This window comes from Lepidochelys kempii, chromosome 5 (genome assembly GCF_965140285.1).
Source record: "Lepidochelys kempii isolate rLepKem1 chromosome 5, rLepKem1.hap1, whole genome shotgun sequence".
In the NCBI taxonomy this organism is placed as follows: Eukaryota; Metazoa; Chordata; order Testudines; family Cheloniidae; genus Lepidochelys; species Lepidochelys kempii.
The window spans coordinates 19,256,107-19,280,413 of NC_136384.1; the positions used below are offsets into that span (position 1 = coordinate 19,256,107).

The window sequence follows — 24,307 nt, forward strand, 5'->3', positions numbered from 1 at the left end:
ATTTTCAGCTACATATGGTTATTGCAAAACAAACAGTTTAATATTATCTGTCTCAGAAGATCAATAAATTCAGTTAAGTGCCATAGAGGGTAAGCTTTTGCTTTGCCTAAAACTGTTATTTTAGACTTTTTCCAAAGTCTGAAAATGCTGCAATCAACATGCATAGCACATGTTGTCACTTGTGCAACCATTAGGTGAAGCTACCCAATGCCTATATAAAAACTAAAATAACCTATTAGTATGTCATGTTCTGATAGCTAAAAAAAAAACCCATTGACACACACTATAGATTAGAAATGACAAGTTTAAGATGCTAACACAGAAAGACTGAAAAGATTAAATATAATTTATTAAATAGCCCTTTACAATTAATTTCTCAAATTTAAAAAAGTTCTTAGTTACATTACAGTATTGTGTTAAAACTTGATAAACAATCTTTTTTGTATACAATTAGGAAAGTTTTAATTCGTTAATCCTGAATATCCTCTTAACTGTTTGATGTACCTCTGGCCCATAAAATGCTTGTTGAAGATGGGCTCTTTGATACATAAGAAGCTGTTACAATGGCATATATTTCCCCATCAGCAATGTCCATAGGATGCTGCTGTCATTTGATTACACTGTATGTTAAAGAACACAATGTCTCTTCAGTTCTTGCCTTAAATCCTAATTTGTTTATGCATTTAATGAATCTTCTTCTGTACAAGTGCTATTCCTGGTGGCCAAGCATGTCAAGTTGCTGTATTATAACAAAATATATAAAAGGACTAAATGAAGGGTCATTAACGTAGATACACAGAGCTCCTTATGGAGGAAGCTGGAACAGACACCACCGATGGACTCATCTAACCATTTTGCTTCCGTAGCCTAGCTAGCAATGAATAGGGGGATACCCCATCAATCCTGGAAGAACTAAAAAAGAGAAGATAACTATTACTCAGAGAATGAAGCACACCAATACGAAACAAACTTAGTACAGACATCCAGACATTTCTACTGTACCCAGATATTGGTGTGAAATGCACTCTGTCTTTTCCACCTCCATTCTTCCCCCCCTTACAGTCTCTCATCAGAGTCCTGAATCATGGCTGCCTTCCTTCTGTAGTAATGACTCTCGCCCCTCTCCAGAGCCCATCAGTGCTGGTCCTCGGGTGAACAATTCACTTCCTCTAATGCAATTAAGGTTGATCCCACACAAGACCGGAGGGTATTCTGAAAGGGTCTTAATGTTTTTTCCTTCCAGACATTGGTTTTGGTGAAAGTGTAATTTTCTCTCCTAAGTAATTTCACACATTGTTAAAGTGACATTAATGGAGATGGCATTCCTCTACTGTAAAATGTTTTTACAGTTGAAACTGTAAGCCTCTAAGCCCAGTCTGATACTAATCACAGTATTCAGCATCTTCATCAGTTATTAAAAGCTACTTTTCAAATTTAGTGTTGATCTGACAACATTTTGTGCAGATGCTCACTAGTTGGTGTAGTTGTATGATTTTGACTGCATCAGTGTCTCAGTAAGTAAGACAGACATCACATCTCTTTCAAGACTGAGGGCACTGCCATTTGCAAGTCAGAATGCAACATGAGACAGGCAGAAGGATGCACCATTGATGGACTTATTGCCAGTTGCACAATTAAGACCCTTGTTATGTAGAATGTCAATTACTTAACTTCTCTCTCACACTGAGGCTTTTGTTTTCTTTCTTTATAAAGAAACTACAGCATGAAAATGTTATGACTATTTCTAACAAGACCAAAATAGAATAATTCAAGCAGTTTGGAATAAATGTGACATTAACACGCAAATAGCACTTATTAATCATTTGACACAATTTTTTACGATTAACAACATTTGCAGACAGCGTAGGAAGAGAGATTTCAGATACATGGTAATAACGTCAAAAGAATCTTACGTTGTTGAGACACCTTTTGAAACTTTAATCTTGGGTTGGGCAGACCAGAATTCCACCTTGTATTTAAGTTCTTTATTCTGAAATTGAGACATTAAATTAATTGCATTTCCACCAGTATATTATAGCATTTAAGAAAGTCAAAGATACAGTTTGTGGGTGCGATCCTCAGCTGGTATAGATCAACAACACAGATAAATTGAAACAAGTCCAATTAGTACGTTGACTTCGATAGAGCTATTCCAGTTTACACCAGTTTAGCATTTGGCCCTTTGGGTCATCCAGAATGTCAATACAGTTTACAGGCACTGAGGGATACAATGCAGTCACTTTTGAAAATCTTGGCATGCTGGTCGAGCCTCAAAACCTGAAGAAACATCAAGTTCCTGTGCCCAGCATTATTGTCACTGTTTGGATTTTGCTCTGTTGGTAAGAAAATCCCGCACAGCTCTTTTGAAGTGTAGGAGTATTTTTGTTAGTTGAAAAGCATTTTTGATGGTTGAAAATTTTCCATCAAATCCGTTTTTCCAATATGACAGGTTTCAGAGTAGCAGCCATGTTAATCTGTATTCACAAAAAGAAAAGGAGTACTTGTGGCACCTTAGAGACTAACCAATTTATTTGGTTAATAAATAAATTGGTTAGTCTCTAAGGTGCCACAAGTACTCCTTTTCGTTTTTCCAATAGAAATAGGAGGTTTTGACTCCACTCATTTTTGTATATATTTATATATTCTTCCATCAAAAAAACAATGCCCCCAAAATATTTTGATTAGGGTATTCTGCTGCGATGCCTCATGCTCCCATTCTCCTCAATGGCCTGGACAACATCTTGCATGATGCATTAGTCTCCTCACTCTGACAACAATTATCCTTTGATCTGTCCTGTTTATTTAGACTGAGATACTTGGGGGTAGGGATGGCCTTACAAACCGTGCCTGGATGGGATGCTGTAACACTAATTAGCTAGTACAGGTCACTTTGAAAATGTCTAGAACTATATAATTAGTGTTATATAAATATAATAAATACATATGATATGTTAATGATATGTATGTGGATTATATTTAATCCCCCACACATACTGGAATTAGAATCAATTTAGTGGATCTGCTATGACTGAAATTAAGATTCTGAATGGCAGAAAAGCATTTTATTTGTAATATATTTAATGTCTGTACCAATGTAAATTCCAGGATTATAGACTAGTGTTTACAACGGGATGTCAAGAACTATATTGCTGCAATGCGTCATTACACAAAAGATTGCTACAAACTGTAAAATGTTGCCAAAAACCACACAAAACAATAACAGTATTGCTACTGAAGATTATGTAAAATTGCAAGAGGCTAGTTTTTATGCAATGCTGAAAATATGGGGTAATTATTTTGACAGAATGCACAGTTCTTCACTGTAGGCTAATGCTTTCCAAAATACTAACATGTAATATTTCCTCAGAAGCGGAAAGTGAGCGAGCAAGGGCCATTATTAAAAAATCCAAACACACACACATTTTAAGAATACAAGAATGGCCATACTGGGTCAGACCAAAGGTCCATCTAGCCCAGTATCCTGTCTTCCGACAGTGGCCAATGCCAGGTACCCCAGAGGGAATGAACAGAACAGGTAATCCTCAAGTGAGCCATTCCCTGTCGCTCAATTCCCAGCTTCTGGCAAACAGAGGTTAGGGACACCATCCCTGCCCATCCTGGCTAATAGCTGTTGATGGACCTATCCTCCATGAATTTACCTAGTTCTTTTTTGAACCCTGTTATAGTCTTGGCCTTCACAACATCCTCTGGCAAGGAGTTCCACAGGTTGACTATGTGTTGCTTGAAGAAATACTTCCTTTTTTTGCTGTTTTAAACCTGCTGCCTGTTAATTTCATTTGGGGACCCCTAGTTCTTGTGTTAGGAGAAGGTGTAAATAACACTTCCTTATTTACTTTGTCCACACCAGTCATGATTTTAGAGATCTCAATCATATCCCCCCCTTAGTCATCTCTTTTCCAAGTTGAAAAGTCTTATTAATCTCTCCTCATGCTGAAGCCATTCCATACCCCTAATCATTTTCTTAACCTTTTCCAGTCCCAATATATCTTTTTTGAGATGGGGGAATCACAGTTGCACGCAGTATTCAAAATGTGGACATACCATGGATTTATATAGAGGCAATATGATATTTTCAGTCTTATTATCTCTCTCTTAATGATGCCCAACATATATATATATTATAAGCCCTAAGCTGAGAATATTACCACAAATAAAGTGAAGCATTTGTGTAGTGTAAAGTTCACCATGTGGGTAAGTGTTTGCAGGATCAGAGTCTAAATTATATCGTCATGGCTAAAATTCTCATCCAGACACTCATTTCATATCTGCATTACTGCAACAACCTCCTCTCTAGCCATCCCAAAATGCACACTGCTTCCCTCCAGTCCCTATGAAATTCAAAAAGCACTCCCTCTCCTCCCTAACTCCCACTTCCAGCCTGTGGCCTACAAGAAATTACTAAAGAATTATGATTAGGCAGAAGGCTGATTGGGGAAAGTGGATACAAAAAAAAGCAATTATTCTTTCATCCCTCACCTTTAGGTCTTCATATGTTGTGTGTGTGTGTGTGTGTGTGTGTGTGTGCGTGCTCGGGTTGAGCTCTTTGGGACAGGCAGAGTGTCTTGGCACTTTCCAAATATGTGCTTGGCAAGTAGTGGGTGCTACCATAGTGCAAATAATAATTGTTAAATAGAAATTAGCAATTTTGATATTCTTCCTCCCAAACTCACCAGTACTGTACATTGAATAGAAATAGCTCGAGGGACATAGGGACATGTACGGTGAGAGATTTCCAAAAGCACTTTGCTTTGTTCTAACTTTGACCAAACTTACCATTGTTTTCAATAAGAGCAGAGTTAGACCCTTGCTGAGTGCTTTTAAAAACCCCACCTGCAACTGTACCAACCACTCCCACTTCTCTGTCCTCAGAAAAATACTTAAAGAATCTTATTGTACCATACAGTTGGCCGAAGATGATGGTATAAATCTCTTGATGACTACTTGGGGGAAGAAAAAAAGAGACTCAAAAAGATGCAGAGTTGAAATAGTTTTAGGCTCACAATTGTAGAGTTTGGTGTGATACAATCTTTCCCTTTACCTGAGCTTCAAGCATATTTATCTTTTCTTTCATAGTCTTAATTTTTTTATCTTGGTTTTGTAGTCCGATGTTCAGTTCTTCAATCTAAGAGTTAGAAAGTAAAGTTAGAAATAGTTTTCAAACTTTGTAATATATTAGATACACTTTCAATAACCATCCTTTAAGTAGAGGGATACACTATTAGAGCATGAGGATCAAGAAAGTCAATATAGTCTGAAATCTACATGATAAAAAAAATGCTCTAGAGAAAGTGTAATGACATGATTGGCTGGCTGACTTATTTTTCTTTTTAAACAGATCATAAGTCACACTTCCACTAAAGGTAACATGTCTGCCTTTTTAATTCTTGGCCTCTGTGCCCAACCACACACTTGTTCCGCAAATGCAGCTTTCTTAGCCTAAGCAAGCTAAGGCTGATGAGAGAAGTTCCTACCCTTTGACGATTCACAAAATGTGAATTAAATTTTGTATAGGTAGTTTAGCTGAGCAAAAATTAATACTCTTTGTGACAGTAGCTCATATTAGTACCCTCTTTAAACGGGATGTCAAGTAATAAATATTAAAATGGCTTCAAGTTTTGTTCCAGCTTTATCTGGGACCAAATCCTTTATGCTTTGGTCACGGACTTCACTAGGACTGCTTGTGTGCATCAGGGAAGCAGGATTTGAGCCTCTAGTGAGGAACAGCCTATAGATTTCCAGACACCTGTTTATTTTATTGATGGTCTTACACAGTGCCTGTAACTGCAGCAGCCAAGCATCATTAGAGACTCAATGTTCCCCATAAAAAGGCAGTTCATTTTGTGGAACATACGTAAGAAGTTTGCAGCTCTTGCATTCATTGCTTCCTCTGCAGAAGTAGCTAACCAAACACTATTTCAGAAGCTACACTAAGTCTTCCCCTGGTGAGTGAGTGAATATCCATGGTCTGCCACATTTTAGGGATATTCCCAATCTACCTTAAACTGGCTGGGGACTCGGTATTTCCTGATGTAGCCCTATGGTATGGGCCTGTTCTCCTATGCTCCTTAGGTAGCTATCTCAGCCCTTCCATCCCACTTGCAGGAAACAAAAACCTTCCTTTCTTCCTTCCTTGCAACATTCTATTTCAATCGCTGTCACGATGGGAGGTAGAACCACCCCCATTTTTTAAAGTGATGCCACTTTCTTTTTTTTAAATTATATATAAAATATTATGTAACATCTATTGCTAACTGGTTTTGCATGTCCTGTGATGGAGATCATCACATCATCAATAATAAACTTCACAAAGTGAAGGAAGCACTAAAACAAGTCTCTAATTTTTGTTCCCCATACACTAAACGTGCTTGGTTAACCGGACCTCTTCTATCACACTGCGTAGGCTTTGATGCTGGGTCTGGATCACATGCTGCAAGTGAGAAATCTGTTCTTGTACAGTGAAAATCTCCACTTGAAGATCACGACAGCTGGTGGGGAAAAGACAGATTACCAATAACTTTTTCAGTTGATATTAAGGGGATTTATTATTCACAAAAGATCTAATGAGTGACCTGATGTATGCTTTCTGACCAAGAATATACAAACTAGCCATCTGAGCACCAAACTTTTGGGTTTGGCCAAAGTTACATTTACATATGAATTATAAATATAGGCATTAAGATTCCTTTAGTGACCAGATCCAATAATTTGCATTCCATATGGGATTCCAACTCACTGTATTGGCCTTGACTCATATTAGCTGTACGTGAACTAATTTAATTCATGGGTAATAAGCGTAGTCTGATATAAAAGAAGGAAAAATTGTAGTTTATTTCTTACATTATATTTAACTACTATATTCAATTACAGGAAAAACAGCACCAGTCATACTTCATATCGGAAGAATAAAGTTTCGGCACAATATATTGGAGCAATTCTTCAACAGTTCCTCATGGCACACACTGCCAAATTAATAGTGTACTACATAGTAAGTTGGGTACGTCTACAGAGCCTGTGGCAGTAAGCCTCCAAACCCAGGTTAACAGACTTGGGCTTGTGCTAACTACATTGAAAGTGCTTTTAGGTTGTGGCTTGGGCTGGAGCTCAGGCTCTGAAGCCTAGGGAGAGAGGTGGGCTTTAGAGGAAGTTGAACTGAATAGAAGATAGAAATTATTAAAATGTATTGTTTGGAAGAGGCCCCAAAAGCCATTAAGATATTAATTCTGGTTAACAGGATGGGGGTTGAGGTGGGTTGAACGGTTTCCTCAAGCAGGCCAAATCCTGCAATCCGTAATTATCCTCTACTCAGAATTCCTGTTAATTGAACCAAGAGTTTTGCCAGAGTGAGGACAGCATGATTTGATCTTGTGCCTTCACATGTCAGAGTAGTAGAGAACAATTACTTATTCTCTAAATCAGAGGTGGGCAAACTGCAGTGGCCTGTGGGACCATCCTGCCCGGCCCTTGAGCTCCCCGCCTGGGAGGATAGCCCCCGGCCCCTCCACTGCTGTCCCCCCTTCCCTGCAGCCTCACCTCGCCATGCCGCCAGCGCTTTGGGCGGAGAGCTCCTGCCAGGCAGTGTGGCTGTGAGAGCCGCCGGCCTGCCCTGGTGCTCTAGACTGCGCAGCAGCGTGGCTGGCTCCAGCCAGGTGACACGGCTGCCAGTCCTGGTGCTCTGAGCGGCATGGTAAGGGGGCAGGGAGCGGGGGGGTTGGATAAGGGGGAGGGGGTCCCAGGCAGCAGTCAGAGGACAGGGAGCGGTTGGATAGGCATGGGAGTCCCAGGGGGCATGTCAGGGGGCGGGGGTGCGAATAGGGGTCAGGGCAGTCAGGAGATAGGGAGCAGGGCGGGTTGAATAGGGGGTGGGGTCCCGGGGGGGTGGTTAGGGGACAGGGACCAGGGGGGATTGGAAGTGGGAGGGGCAGATAGGGGAGGGGCCAGGCTGTTTGGGAAGACACAGCCTTCCCTACCTGGCCCTCCATACAGTTTTGGAACCCCGATGTGGCCCTCAGGCCAAAAGGTTTGTCCACCTCTGGTGTAAATAAACCCAGGTCTAGAAACCCTACTGCACATGTCACAGGAGAATTTATATTCTTCTTTAAAAAGTAAAGACAGTGAAGGCATTAGGCCTAACACCATGTATATATCCACTACGCGGGAGAACTTAGCCAAGTTATTGTTAGGTATTTCACTTGAAATAATCCTTCTGAACAGAAAAAGCATTTCTTCATGCACTATTTGCTCACCTCTTCGTATCTTCAGAGTTTGATAGAAGCTTCTCTTCAAATGACTGCTTTTTTTCTATTAATGTTTTCTTTTCCTAGGGAACAATGAAGAAGTAATAATGTGCACATACAAAACTTATATGGAAGTGATTAACTAATTTTTCAATTACTTTCTGAAAACATACAAAACCACCAGAGATATGTCAGCTGTCAATTTACAGATATACCCTCACCCTCTTGCGAGGATCAGAAGCATCTGTCATCAACGAGAATTGGGTCAGAAAAGGCAAGGTTACCAGGGAGCAGCTGTGTATTGATTTACAGAGGAAAAAAATTATTTCAATTGGATATATTTTTTTTTTTAAAAGGAAAGCCTGTCAGTAAAGATGATTAGCTTTTTGACTGATATGTGTTCAAAGACACTTTCTGCTCCAGGAACTATACTAAAAGGGCAGTGGTACTTTGCATTGCAAAGATGGATTTGAGGGTCAAGAGATTAAAATTGATTCAACTAGAAAACTTCTTTTTAAGTGACAAATTTTGGTAATCCACATCTAACTGTTTAGTGACCTAAGTACAATAATTCCTAGTTGTAAATTTAAAGAGTACACTAATACATACAGCCACCCCAGGATGTATCTTCTTAGCCTGTCAGGGTGAAACCCTGACTCTAATGAAGTCAAAAAAAGTTTTACAACTGACTTCAATATGGCAAAGAATTTTAGGCGCAAAAGATATGAGACAAAAACATCAACATATAAACCTTGTCTATCTATGGAGCTGCCTGGAAAAGATCCTAGCATGTAGCCGTGAAAATGAAGCTTTGTGTATTCTACCCACAGCCCCTTTCCTCAGCCAGCTCCACAGTGCAACAGATTGTGTGCAGATTTGTAATGCCAAACTACACAGTGCTAAACCATATCTGCTATCAGCCTGGTCAGTCGGATGTGAGGTATATTAGGCACCTTTGCAAGTTTCAGTGCATGGGGTAAGCAACTGGAGTGGGGTAAGAAAGTCCTGGGCTAAGAAACCTATTGATGTGCATGAGGACTGCCTGAGTGTACCAGAGGGAAGGGCTTGGGAACACCACTGAGAAATGCTTCAGGGGAACACAGTACGGGACAGTATACTCAGGGAGAAAGATGTTCAAAGGTGTATTAAAAATATTGGAAGATGAGTTATTGTGACTGACTCTACTCAGGTGTGCAAAAAGATAGGGATCAGGGAAAATGAGGAGAGGGCACAAGGAGCTGTCCCGCCACTTGGCTGCAGGAGCATAAGCCAACCACATTTCCAGTCCTCCTGAAACTAACCATGAGAACAAGGAGAGAATCTAGCAGCACTGATGGAGTGATGAATGGGGGTTAGGGTGGAGACATGGCCCACTTTCCAGCTCCTGTACTGGTGCTGATCTGGCATGGGGGTGGGAGAGTGCACATGTGCCCCTGTTAAATGACATCACAGCAGCCACTCAGAATGAGCTTCCCCCACCCACTTATCTCTAGTCACTCATAATTGCTGGGGGAACTCCCACAGCTACCAAACTCTTCTACTTCCCAATCACAGGCTGCCGCTTAGTTGTGGCAGGAGCAAACCACACCTTGGCACGACAAGTGACAAAAATGGCCTGAAAGCACATTGCATTTAAATGCTTTTAATCTGACTTTTTGACAGAACTGTATTAGTGATGTGTAATCTTGCTGCATTCTTAATTACTCCAGAACAGATGGTGAAAGTTAAATTTTATGTGATATGGTCATTACAATACCTTTCACTGGCTAACAATTATTTACTACAACTGGAAAGTTGTTCTCTGTAAACACTCACTGCTTCTGCATCAGCTGAGAACTTGGGAAGGATTTTGGAAAGAAATTCACTACAAAGGGGAGGAGATTAATAGCATATTGCAATATACTGTACTTTGACAATGCAAGAATAGGAGTTGAAGGTGTTTCCTCTTAGCAACCAGGACATTTCAAGTCTCATAAATTAGGATTAATGTATGGCAGCTAGGTTAAGTAAGTTAATTGATTTAAAAATCTAGTGTCTAAACAACTGAAAGGAAAAATAAAAACCTGACCTCTCATGTCATTTAAAAGGCCTGATGCTCAGCTGATGCAAATTGAGGTAGCATCATTGAAATCCAGGGGGCTTTTATACCAGTTGAGGATCTGGTCCAAAAACTTTTTAAAGTAATTGAACTCTTCTTTATAATTAGATTTCAGCCTGAGACTGACAATAAAGAGTGCTTAGGACACTCTTTACACTGTAGTTCTATTACTTAAGAGGTAGGAGCTAATACAATTGAAACTGAGATTTACTGTAGTTCCACAGAGCTTGATATCTTTACTCATAGCACTTGCTCCAGATCAAGAGCAATATGCAAATGAGCAAGGACTGGTCACATGGCTAACAGACTGCAAGGTCAGGCCTCGGTATTGTGCAGCAGATACTAACAAAAGCCACATAATGGCCTAAGAGACAGTGGCCATGATCCTTGCATAGAGAAGACTCCTATTGCCTATCCAGGAACTGCATGGCTGGGCTCTATGAGCATACCTCTTCCATTCGTTGCACCAGTTTCTCCAGGTCTGTAATCTGGCTGTACTTTTCTTCGAGTCTTTCAGTTACACAATTGACATTTTCTAGATTTTGTTTGAGTTTTTGTTCTTGCTCAAGTTTGGAGGCCTGTGTTTAGAGAAAAATGAAAAAAAAAGCCCAAACCAATGAATGAAGATGATTTCCATTTTCAGCAAAACCATTTTGCTGCTATTCTTCAATATGTTGCCAGTCCCACACACACACCCCCGCCCCCCCGTGAAAATCCTGACCACTTGTAGTCAAGAAAGATCCATGCTTCTTTCCCCAAGAGTGAGCAGTGAGAGAATAGGGCAAATTCTACACCTTTATTCCTGCCTTATTTTGAGCACTGTACCCATCAAATCTGAGACTGAACACTTGAAGTCAGGAAAAATTAAGCTTTCCTTTTTTATATTGTACTGTAGTTAAAGTTAAGCCTATAAGACAATGGAAGTCTGCATTAGAAGCCTTGACCTACATTTTCAAGAGTGACTCGTGATTTTGGATCCCTCCACATTGGGTATCCACCTTAAAGGGACCTGGTTTTCAGAATGTGCTGAGCATCCTCTGAAAATAAGGCTCCTTTAAGGAATCATCAGTTGAGCCCACAAAGTTGTGTTTGAAAGAGTTAGGTCTCTATTTATACATCCAAGGTACTGATTTGTCATGTTGACATATGGAGTTGCCAGCATATTGGAGAGAAGGAACACTTGTATCCCTGCATGCTCCAGTGTTTGCCTTTTCCACACATAGGAGAATGCTGTACCTGCATCAGCAGTTTATCATCTTCATGTTTTTTCTTAAGTTCTTCAGACCGACTGTAGTAATTCTCATATAGACTTTTCGAGGCATGTCTTAGAGACTGTGCACCTGCTTCTCTTGTCGCATCCAGCTGGAAAAAGCCATTGCAATAGGATTAATAGCGTATGTCACACTTTAGAAGTTTGGTGTGGAAATCAGGTAACACACAAATAATGCAGTTGCTATCCTGTTTGAACAACTGTTAGCACCAATTCTTGCAGAACTCCCCCCCCCCCCACAAACCCATTAAAATATATGGTAAATAAAATTTAAATTCTAATTTTTGAATAAAGGATGCAGATTTGCCATGTGATACAACAGCCCCTCCTGACTGGAGATGAAGGTTGTGGGTTTAAAATGACTGATACATTTCTGACTGGTTACAAGCACACCTGCTCTAGACCACTGGCTGAGCAGACTTCATGCCAGGAACCACTGCAAGAAAATCCAAGCCCAGAGCACAGCCCAACAAGCTGTAGTTCCCAACAATCAGCTAGTTAAATTCCACCATCAGCTAGTTAAAAATCTATTTCATCCTAATGAGAAAATCTGATGAGACTCTGCAGGGTTACTGCACTTCATGGAGAGGGCAAAGCCACAATGAACGATTGCTTTCCTGCCACTGCTGGAATGGAACTTTAATCCAGGCAAAACTGGATCTTCTCTTCAGGCTGACAAGCTGAAATATGCATTAGAGACTGCTAAAATGGAATGCACCTTGATCTTTAGTATTTCATTCTCCCTGTTCACAAGCAAGAGCTGCTGGTCAGTCTCTTTCAGCTTTTCCATGGTTAGATTGTAGCTGGAGTTAAGCATGTCCTTCTCAGCCTCCAGCTCATTTCTGGGCACCCGGAAAGGCTGCTAAAAATGAACAAACATGAAAATAATTTGTAAACGACAGCTTTAGCAGACTGAGTTCATGAAGGTAAAGCTGCACTCATCTACCTTCCTATCTCAGGTCCCCACCCTGCAATGAGCTCCAGGCACCCAGGTCTGCATGGTGCTCATTGCAGGATCATGGTCTAGAGTAATTACAGAGCAACAATCACCACAGTTTCTAGGTACTGACTAATTCCCCACCTTCAATATTAAATAAAACAGTGTTCTATTTGTGCAGCTCTCCAGGGTTTTACATTTGAAACACATCATTACCAATACATAACTGCTTTTGGTTCTCCAGAGTGTAACTTCGTACATGAGGTTAATTAATGTTTAGAATATTGCAGCATATGGCGTATTATAGTATTGGGACCAGCAGTGTCGCCAGTTATGAAGGTTGCCTGACACTACCCATTATAAGACCCTCTTTTAGTTGCTTATATTTGCCAGACTTTATTTATTTGGGCTAACATTTTTCATGCCAGGTGTCTCCTTCAGGATGAGTATTTTTGGAATGTTTCTGCCAAAATGGTTCAGCCATTTCAGAATGATGCTAGAGAAAGTCCCTGCTTTGGAGCATAGACTAGAGGGTGGCCTTTGTGTCAGTGCTGTGCCTTTTGATATTCTTCATATCCACCAAAGTTTGGTCAATCGCTAAGCCTTTGAATAATCTTCATTTTCTCATCCTCTGTATAGATCTTAGATCTGGCTAAAATCTCCCAAATTCCATCATCACTGAGCATGCTCCAGCCCCTCACAGCTCCTAGCGCTGACAAGGCTCTGTATGTGCCATCCCCTGAGCATGCTCTCGAGACAGACTGAAGGAGTACAGAGTGTGAAGAGAGCAACTGTGACTAGGGATGAAAATGGGAGTGGTACTGAGAGCCAGAGGGGAGATGTGAGGCATTGTGCAGAGAGGTTGGGACTGGGAGCTGCAGGGGAAGGGAAGCCTTTGCATTTGATTTGTCATTTGCAATTTTATGGTTTGCATACCTGATTTTGAATCTTTGCTAGTGTGGATCTGATCTGCAGGGAAGAGATTAGAAATAGGTCACAAAAAGAAAGATGATTTTTTCTTGTTAATCTGCCAGGCTAGTTATTCCAGGACATTCTCCTTAGGACAGCAGCAATGTAGAAAAGTTGCCTTTGGGCATGATCACCATTGTGCTCTTTTGCTTGGATACTAGAAATAAAGCATCTGTCCTCAACAAGCCAAATCATATTGTCCAAGAGATCTCTAATGCAGAAATGGATGCACGGAATTTAAATATTTATTTTAGTGACAGGATCATCATACTTTTCATTGACTCAAAAGAGGGCCTAAGTCTCACACTTGTTTCAAAAATTCATTTCTTCCTCAGACATTGCATCATGAATATGACTTAGGATCATAATTTTGTAATTGGTACAAAATTCTCATAGTGGCGTTCTGACAAGCATTTGGTCTGCTCCCTCATATGACTCATTATAAAGACAGATGTGCATACCCCAGTTAAATCCTTGTCTCAAACTGATCAGTGTTCCTTGAGGTTTTGTGTTAGACTCCATTATAATGGTATTAGGCCGGATAGAGTTTAAGGGACAGTGAAATGTGAATTTCCTCAGTAAGTCAACACACACTTGTTTAGCTTGGAAAATTTAGACAGTGTAGAAGGATTCAAATTTTTTATTTTCTTACTTGCAATGGGTTGTATTCATTGTTCTCCTCCGAATCAGAGGACAAGACAGCACAATAAGAATAATGAAAAAATTGTACCTTTTTTATGTATTCTGTTTCGTCAGTGATTTGGACAGAAGAAGATCCATAAAGGACATAGTTTCCTTCCATCCCTTGGTCATCTCTTGTTACATGTTCTGTGAGCCTCACTGTGGCACTCATTATGCGTGCATTTCACTGCTCTGTATAGTTGGGAGAGAAGTGGATTTTGTCTTTTATTTATACAAATATCCATAGAGAATGAACTTAATTTCGTAAATGCATCTACATGTCCATTGCATCATTAACAACATATACAGTAAGGCTCATATTAGACAATTAAATGCCTTTCAGACAGCTGCAAATATGACCTTGTGCATAATTTCCGTATTTTAAAGGACCTCGCAAGTCTTCAAGATGTGTTACTTCCCCACCCCCCAATTGACTTAAAGCAGTCCCCCATCCAATTGTTGCATCTGAATGTACATTCAAATATGCTACAGCATATAAGATATCAATAATTTTTTTATTGGCAATCCAAATAATTTCAGTGTAAGTATTTGCTTATTCAAAAGTATTGTTTCACCTGTCACTTCATTCCACACCCCAGAACTGGTCATATTCAATGTTATAGGAGTTCCTGTCTCTGCCATCTTACTCAGACTGAGTAACGCTGTACTCCACAAGTAGTTGCATTGATTTCACCAAGACTATGCAATGTAAGAGTGGCAGAGTCAGTTCCACAGAAATCCATGGGACTACTCACACTGAAGGGTAAACCCCTTTGAACTCCCTCCTGGCCAGGGGAAAGCTCCTCTCACCTGTAAAGGGTTAAGAAGCTAAAGGTAACCTCGCTGGCACCTGACCAAAATGACCAATGAGGAGACAAGATACTTTCAAAAGCTGGGAGGAGGGAGAGAAACAAAGGGTCTGTGTGTCTGTCTATAGTCTGTCTTTGCCAGGGATAGACCAGGAATGGAGTCTTAGAACTTTTAGTAAGTAATCTAGCTAGGTACGTGTTAGATTATGATTTCTTTAAATGGCTGAGAAAAGAACTGTGCTGAATAGAATAACTATTTCTTTCTGTGTATCTTTTTTTGTAACTTAAGGTTTTGCCTAGAGGGGTTCTCTATGTTTTGAATCTAATTACCCTGTAAGGTATCTACCATCCTGATTTTACAGGGGGGATTTCTTTACTTCTATTTACTTCTATTTCTATTAAAAGTCTTCTTGTAAGAAAACTGAATGCTTTTTCACTGTTCAGGGTTTGGGTCTGTGGTCACCTATGCAAATTGGTGAGGCTTTTTATCCAACATTTCCCAGGAAAGGGGGGGTGCAAGTGTTGGGAGGATTGTTCATTGTTCTTAAGATCCAAGGGTCTGGGTCTGTAGTCACCTAGGCAAATTGGTGAGGCTTTTTACCAAACCTTGTCCAGGAAGTGGGGTGCAAGGTTTTGGGAAGTATTTTGGGGGGAAGGACGCGTCCAAACAGCTCTTCCCCAGTAACCAGTATTAGTTTGGTGGTGGTAGCGGCCAGTCCAAGGACAACGGGTGGAATATTTTGTACCTTGGGGAAGTTTTGACCTAAGCTGGTAAAGATAAGCTTAGGAGGTTTTTCATGCAGGTCCCCACATCTGTACCCTAGAGTTCAGAGTCGGGGAGGAACCTTGACAGGCTCACTTTGAGTAAGTGGCAAGACTGGACTCAGTGTTGTAGCATTCCACAATATGAGTTTTTTCATGGCAGTGGGAGAGTCACAAATCAAAACGCTTTTTTCTTAAGCATGGGAAAACTGGATTTACACACCAAGAATGAGGTCCCAACCTGCTTGCAGTTATGTTTCTGTGGTACAATGGTGACATCCAGTGTCAGTTGGATTAATCTCAAGTGAACATGTATATAAACAGCATATCTCAGACGATATGCATATATTGCACTCCATTTGCCATATATAGAATCAGATTAATGTATATATTTTTTTAAAAGTCAGGTTGTCAAATGTCTATGTTTGGAGTATCTGAAATTAATTAACAATTGTTCCTGCAACAATAAGATCCAATTGATCTGTGCAATGTTTTATTAAGGTTTAAAACATTAGCGGAGGAAGAGGAAGCAGTAGACAGAGTGAGGTTTTTCCAAAGTTTACAGCTTATTTTTGGGTTTTGTACTTTAAATAATCACATTTTAAATGAGATTTTAAAAACACAAAATGTCAATTTAATAAGAACTTATGGTTGCTTCCATTTAACTCAGCAACAACAATCTGATTCCTGTGCTACACGAGGCTTTGGCCTACAGCATCAGCCCTTGTTTATTCATCCCAGACTAAAATTATTGCCTTACTAACAGGAAGTACCATCAAGTCAGCACATTTAATTAATTAAGGCATTTTCTCATAAAACCCAATTAGGCCATTTGAAACTCTTAACGCTGTAATAAATTAGGAATGTCACCACCACCATGAGCACATGGACCTGGCTTGCACATTTTGCTAAAAGAATCATCGGCAACTAATCCAGGCTACAGAAGTTTTAACTTTCATATACTTCAAGTACACATCTCAGGCAGAAAACAAAAATAAAGAAACTGTAATTTCTTTAACATATGAGCTTTGGGTGCTCTTTTTAAAAACTGGAGTCTTAAATTTTTGTAAAGTTTACAAAATTACAAATCCAGCAATTTCAAGTCACTCCCTTGCCAACAATCAAGGAAAGTGAACAAAGAACTCACCATTACCACCTCACAATTTTTCACCACTCACCCAAAAGTTGGGATCATAGACAGACATTTCAGAGTGTCCTGAATGTCAAGGGATTTGGACTATTTTAGACAGGAGTCTGGGAGTGAGTCCCAAACATGAGGGGTCCAAAGTTGAAAAAGACTCACCAGCAGCCCCTTTCTTATAAACCAAGGAAGCTCCGCTGATCACAGCTGCACCAGTACTGATGGTGAAAGATGTTTACTCAAACAGATGGGTTATAAACACTTGATTGCTTTTGACCCATAGAACAAGATCTTAAACTTCTCCAGGAGACTACCAAGCAGTCAGTGAAGATCATGGCAAGAGAAAACACAATCAGTGGACTGCCAAATTCAATACCTGCTTTAGTTCACAATGGTCTTGAACAGGCATAGCCTCATGTGGATCTCACAGCCGATGTCTAACCTCAAGGTGACAAAACAATGACCAGTAGCACTGAGGCTTGCATCCAGCAACAAAATTCACAACCTTCTGGCTAGAATCACATGAAGATGAGTATCATCCTGACCACTGCTGCCACCTAAGAGTAGCTGGAAATCTAACCATATCCCTAGATTTTTGTGAACACAAACAAGAGGAGGACAGACACATACCACAGTCTAAGAGACTAAAATAATCCCAGCCATGTCTTGTAGCTGCTTCCCCAGTCAACATTACCTTAGTTTTATCCAGATTGAGTCTTCCCAGGTTAGCCCTCATGTATACCCCAATCTTAACAAAATACTGGGAAAGCACAGCTTGCCTGGGTTGGACAGAATGGTGAGAGACATCTGCATATCACCAATATACTGAAGACTCATGTCTCCTTACTAACCCTTCTAAGGGTCCCATGTACACATTCCACAGGGAACACAAGACAGAACCTTATGGAACCCCTTATACGAACACCATCAGAGAGGAGGAAAACTTGTCCTCAAAAATTAGTTGTGAATGATCATCATGAATGGAGCAACCCCAAAAAATAGCTTCCTCCATTCCTACTGTGGTCCAGAGGTGTGTTCAACACCACCTTGCAATCAACAGTACTCAAGGCGCTGATAGATTAAATAATGCCAGCTTGGACACTGCCACTTCATACATAGCAAGCAGGAGACCATCTACCAATGCAACCAGCCTGGTCTCCAAGTCATTAAATATGTGACAGAATATATACCTAGTTTCAGAGTAACAGCCGTGTTAGTCTGTATTCGCAAAAAGAAAAGGAGTACTTGTGGCACCTTAGAGACTAACCAATTTATTTGAGCATGAGCTTTCGTGAGCTACAGCTCACTTCATCAGATGCATGCCGTGGAAACTGCAGCAGACTTTATATATACACAGAGAATATGAAAAAATACCTCCTCCCACCCCATTGTCCAGCTGGTAATCCTGATGATCACTTTAGATAAGCTATTACCAGCTGGACAATGGGGTGGGAGGAGGTATTTTTTCATATTCTCTGTGTATATATAAAGTCTGCTGCAGTTTCCACGGCATGCATCTGATGAAGTGAGCAGTAGCTCACGAAAGCTCATGCTCAAATAAATTGGTTAGTCTCTAAGGTGCCACAAGTACTCTTTTTCTTTTTGAGAATATATACCTATGTTCACACCCTACATGCTATTAGAATCATAAAATATCAGGGTTGGAAGGGACCTCAGGAGGTCATCTAGTCCAACCCCCTGCTCAAAGCAGGACCAATCCCCATAGTTGCCCCAGATCCCTAAATGGCCCCCTCAAGGATTGAACTCACAATCCTGGGTTTAGCAGGCCAATGCTCAAGCCACTGAGCTATCGCTCCCCCCACCTTTCTGGTTATCAGGGAATAAGGTACAGATTATCAAGGGGTGTGAAATTTGCTTTAGGAACGGGTGGCATAAGGAATACATAATCTGCAATCTCCCCGATTGGGGTAAAAGTTTAACCGGTCAAAGTACAGACATTGAGATATGGGGGTATGTTGTCCACATAATGGCTATGTTCAGGTATGGAGTATAATGAGTGGATACGATGACGTGGATGGATCTACCCTCATTTGGTGGGATTTAATGTTCAGTGAGTTTATGGTTCCAGTTCATATGGTCCAATGGAAAAAGCCTCTTGGTCTCTTTCCCATAGTGGATGCACAATGTCGTACCGGCTCACACCTCCTGGTACTGTCGGTGGCCGGTGATGTGTTCGATTGTAATAGTGTTTGTCCAAGGTGCACCTTATGAGTTTTTGAATGACACCTCACAATTTGCTGATCAATAATATCATGGAAAATGCACATAGCAGTGTTATATGTGAAGTTATAAAAAAAAGCTGAGATCTTGACCAAAAGCATGTTTTCCAGATAAATCTGGGGAGTGGCCAAACTAGTTCCTCAGAGACAAAGAGCAAGATGACGCCTCTGCCAGGTGTAAAAAAGCCTGATGGACCATTACCTGCTAAGTGACCGTTCTTTGGTAGGAAATGGGTAGGAACAAAAAAAAAAAAATCTACATCTTAGCAAACAAACAGAATGGAATGTCCTTCCACACAGACTGTCTGCCACCTTGCTCCCAGCTGGAAATATTTTTCAAGAGGGGGACTGAAATTATAAAAAGCAGGGGCAAATACCCCAAGACACCCCTTCTCTCTGCCCATCACATTCTCTGCACCTTCAAAAATAAAGGAAGCAGCCATTGGACTCTGGAGGAGGAGTCCTGACCTAAAGAGTTTGGTCAGTAAGACTGCTGGAAGCATGTGGTGAGAAAACTTTGCAGGCATTTTATCTTTATTTTTCTTCTAACGATTTCTGACATTTATGCCTCATTGCTTATATTCACTTAGGTCTCTTCTGTAGTTCATAAACTAATTTTACTGTTTTATCTAATACAGTGTGTTCTAGTTGAAGTATCTGCATAACTCCATTTGGGGGTAACAGATTATTCCCTTAAAGGAATAAACAGACTTAATATATTTGTACTGTCTAGGAGAGGGCTGGGCAGTACAGGACATAAATTTCTGAGGGGAAATCTCAGACTAGGGGTGTGCTTGGGTCACCCTGTGGTAATCTTTAAGGCTGATAAGAGCCAGGGTGTGGCTTGCTGGCTGCAAAACACACAAAGACATAGCTGGGGGCGACTTACATGTTGGAGGCCGTTTGTGAGCAGTCCACGTTGGAGGCTGCAGCAGCAAGGCATTGTAAAAAGCACACCAGGTTACAGGGAGGGGTGACACAGCTACTCATTGGTCTGGATTGTACCCTGGTATGTCACACCATGGAAGGTATTCAGTTTGACAGAGTCCAGGAGGAGAGCTAAATCATCTAGATACACAGAGCTGCACCTCTGAAAAGCAGGTCATAGGTTCTTTACACATCTAAGAAATCTTCACACTACACAAGAATTTCTGTACGGTCATTCCGATACCACGGTAAAGGACACAGCATAAGATCCTTAATAGAACTGTACTGACCTTGTAATGCCAACAATTAACATGGCACCACTAGTTTGTTAAATATCATTTTTGAAGTGACATTCTATTACGTTTTAAAGCATGTTAACAGAATTAAATGATACAGGGAACTTGATTTCTCCCCCCCACACACACACTTTATGCAGCTCAGAGCTTGGGAGTAGAAAGAAATTCACTTGTCTTACACTCAGAAAGCAGAGTCTAAAGGGCATGACATTCGTGAAGAAATCCTTTGGCACACTGGGTAGATGCCAACTTGTGTCTGACATGGGTGTTCTACTGCAATATTCTAAAATTGCCACTTGTGAAGCAAGTTACATTTTCTCTGTCAGCTTTGCAGCTGCCAGGTGTAACAAGCGAGGAAACATCTGTATTATAGTTTGTGAATAAGGTGCATGCTTTCTGTGTTTATGATGGGTTACTTGCTATGAATTAGATCCAAAGAGCTTGCTATGGGAACCAAACAGAAAGGCAATAAAATGGCCCAGATAAGGAGCATCCCAACACTCAGACTCAACAGCCAGGTTTAATTACAGCATGATAAGGCAATTCCACAGCCCCAATCCTGGCGACAGATCTGTTTTGCCACAACTGAGAAGAGAGCTCAATGGGACACTAAACCATCACATGTCCCTGAAGTGAAAGGGTTTACAAGAGCCAAACGCAGCTGGGCCTGTTGAGTTAACACAGTTGGGAAAATAGGGAGCTGACACGCAGAGAGGCAGTCCCAGAATGGATGAACCACGCAGTTCCGCCCAGTTGGAGGGGCAGCAAGCCCAGCCTGTCACTTAAAGGTCCACTTGAGAAGGACTAAAAGGGTCCAAAGCACTGTTCGCCATAGAAGCGTGACAACTAGCTCCTTTACTATAAACATCTTTTCAGAATAGGTCCTATAAAAGTAGAAATATCTATTCTGTGTCAGAGTTTGATTCTTCTTTTCACACTCTGCTATTACCTGCTATGAAAATCTCTTTTACATGATTAGCTTTAGGGTCTAGGGCAGAGGTGGGCAAACTGCGGCTCATGGGCCACATCCGGCCCGCAGGACCCTCCTGCCCGGCTCTTGAGCTCCCGGCCGGGGAGGCTAGCCCCCAGCCCCTCCCCCGCAGCCTCAGCTCGCCGTACCACCAGCACTCTGGGCAGCGGGGCTGCAAACTCCTGCTGGACAGTGGGGCTGTGAGAGCCGCCAGCCTGCCCTGGTGCTCTGAGCGGCATGGTAAGGGGGCGGGGGGTTGGATAAGGGGCAAGGGATCCCGGGCAGCCGTCAGGGGGCAGTTGGATGGGGTGGAGATTCTGGGGGGGGGGCAGTCAGGAGAGAGGAAACGGGGGGGGGGGTTGGATAGGCATGGGAGTCTCAAGGGAGCCTGTCAGGGGGCAGGGGTATGGATAGGGGTCGGGGCAGTCAGGGGACAGGGAGCAGGGGGGGTTGGAAACGGGGTGGGGTCCTGGGGGAGTGGTTAAGGGCAGGGGGTACCGGGAGGGGGGCGGTCAGGGGACAAGGAGTGGGGAGGTGGTGGATGGGTCAGAGGTTCCGAGGGGGGCAGTCAGGGAGCGGGAAGGGGCAGATCAGGGGCAGGGGCCAGGATGTTTTGGGGGGCACAGCCTTCCCTACCTGGCCCTCCATAATGTTTCAGAACCCTGATGTGGCCCTCAGGCCAAAAAGTTTGCCCACCTCTGGTCTATGGGTTGGCTGGTTCGTAGTTATTTTAAAGGGCAGCAATGAATTTGAGTATCCAAATTGGATTATTTAAAGTTAATCTTCAGACAACCAGCATGAAGCAGACACATATTTTCCACTTGGTTGTAAACTCTTCTCAGTACAGAATAGATTTGAATGCTACAAGTTAGAATTGGATGACTACAATGCAGTGTTTGCATACATTAATTTCAATGATGAGTAGCTATTTGATTCAACAATATTCAGTAAAAATGTATTCACCTTTTAATTTGCTATTCATGAATATCTTTGGAAAGTTTCTTGAGGTATTTTGTTCTCATGAATGTTTGAGCAATAGTTTGTATGAATACCTGTACTTACATGTGAACGTGGCTATTTGTGCTCAGGGAGGAATGTTTACTGTTCATTATTCTCCAATATAAAAGGGTTCTCTCATCCAATCACAGTACAGAAACAGTATCAGATGATGCTGGTTGTCAATCATACAGCACAAATATAACTGCAAATAGTCAAAGGGAACAATTCGCAAACAACCCATAAAATGAAAAATTGTTCATCTGAGTTGTTTGGCAAATATATTTATAGAACTCAGGATAAGTTTATGAAGAATATGTGTACTGCTAAATGAGCTAGATTCACTGGATAATTTATTTACAATAAATAGTTCAGGCAACTATCATACTAGAGTATTTTCCCCATGAAAATATAATCAGCTATTTATTTTACTCTTTACTAAAAGCACATGTGCATGGGGGTGTGAGTGGGCAGGGGCACGGGGGACAAGACACGCCTGGATTTTTCAACTTAAAAAAAAAAACATGCAAATATTTACTTTTCCATTACCAGAGACACACAGCAAACATTAAGGGGTCTGCAATGCCGATCCCTTTCTCACGTAGACAGTGTTGCTGTCACCATGTTGGGCCTCAGATATTAGAAAGTCAAGGTGAATAAGGTCATATCTTTTATTGAACCAATTTCTGCTGGAGTGAGAGACAAGCTTAAAGCTAGAAGAGCGCTGTGTAGCTCGAAAGCGTGTCTCTCCCCTCAACAGAAGCTGGCATGCAATAAGAAGATATATCCTCACTCACCCTGTCCCTTTCTCACGTTAGTTACTAGTATTAGTGTTACTCACAGGAGGGTCTGAACAAGTAAAGGGTTGGGAGGATGGGTCCCTAAATGATAGTCAAGCACTCTCATTCTCCACCAACAAGCTCTGCTAAATTTAACACACACCACCACCCTCACTTTGGTCACATTTCTAATCTCCTGCATGTCACACATTTAGACAGCCACAGCATTCCTGCCCAGGGAGAGCGTGCAAAACCCCAAAGGGTTTCAAGTGAGCTGTAGCTCACGCTCAAATAAATTGGTTAGTCTCCAAGGTGCCACAAGTCCTCCTTTTCTTTTTTGCGAATACAGACTAACAGGGCGGCTACTCTGAAACCTGACAGAGAGGAAACCCTATTGCTAAGTCTTGTGTTATGCAGTGGCATCCAAGCCGTGCCCAGCGTTTTCCATCCAGCCCCCAACCTAGAGAGCTGGCATAAAAAGCAGATCATGAGTGATAAAAATCAGCTGAGTCCTCTCTACCCAGCTTCCACACCTGCGCATTTCCAGCCTCAAATGATCAAGCCCCTGAATCTCTAGGGACGGGAAGTGGCAGGCAGCCCTTTCCCTTGTTCTCACGGATCCGGGGAAGGAGGGGCGGCCAGCCCCTGGGCGCTCTGTAGGGGCCCTGAAATGCTCCTTTCACCTCCCCAGCTCGCTGGCCTCCTTACCTGCTCTCCTCGGCTCTCTCCACTCCCTTGCTCCTCTCCCGGGCACTCACGTCCGGGGACGGTGCAGTCCGGACCTGGCCCCGCCCCACCCCTCTCTCCTCCTAGCAGCAGAGGCTGCAGCCCATGGGAGAGAGGAACTCGGCCCAGTTTCCCTCTGTGGTTGATTTGTAAACACAGGAAAGGCAGGGCACTTTCAAAGTCTATTGCCAATGAGTTAACCAGGTGAGAGTGTCAGAGCAGCAAGTGAAGCCATTGGTTTTTAAAAATATTCAACGCTGCCCCTTTGTAAGATTAACAATCTCTCTTGGCAAAGGTACTGCGAGGCAGGGCCATTTCTTTTTCACTAACAGCCTCCCTACAGCTCTGGAGTGACAAATAGTCTTATTTTGTTAACGTGGCTTTGTCAAGCATATATAAATCACTACACACCAATGATGACGGTGCAGTGCATTTCCAGAGGGTTAAGAAC

At 41.7% G+C, this 24,307-nt stretch overlaps 1 protein-coding gene across 2 annotated transcripts; it reads right to left on the reverse strand.

The window, feature by feature from the left end:
• Positions 1 to 362: 362 nt before the first annotated feature.
• Positions 363 to 23,999, reverse strand: CCDC68 (coiled-coil domain containing 68). 2 transcript variants are annotated; one of them, XM_073343578.1, is made up of 11 exons: positions 23,839 to 23,999; positions 14,260 to 14,402; positions 13,497 to 13,529; positions 12,342 to 12,485; positions 11,590 to 11,715; positions 10,803 to 10,931; positions 8,265 to 8,338; positions 6,401 to 6,506; positions 5,060 to 5,143; positions 1,914 to 1,990; positions 363 to 912 (listed from the first exon to the last, which is right to left on the reverse strand). In XM_073343578.1, the coding sequence occupies exons 2-11, from the start codon at positions 14,380 to 14,382 to the stop codon at positions 846 to 848; spliced, it is 963 nt and encodes a 320-aa protein (XP_073199679.1). In that variant the 5' UTR covers positions 14,383 to 14,402; positions 23,839 to 23,999; the 3' UTR covers positions 363 to 845. The 2 variants fall into 2 exon arrangements, with proteins under 2 accessions (XP_073199679.1, XP_073199680.1); XM_073343579.1 differs by lacking the exon at positions 13,497 to 13,529.
• Between the last annotated feature and the right edge of the window lie 308 nt (positions 24,000 to 24,307).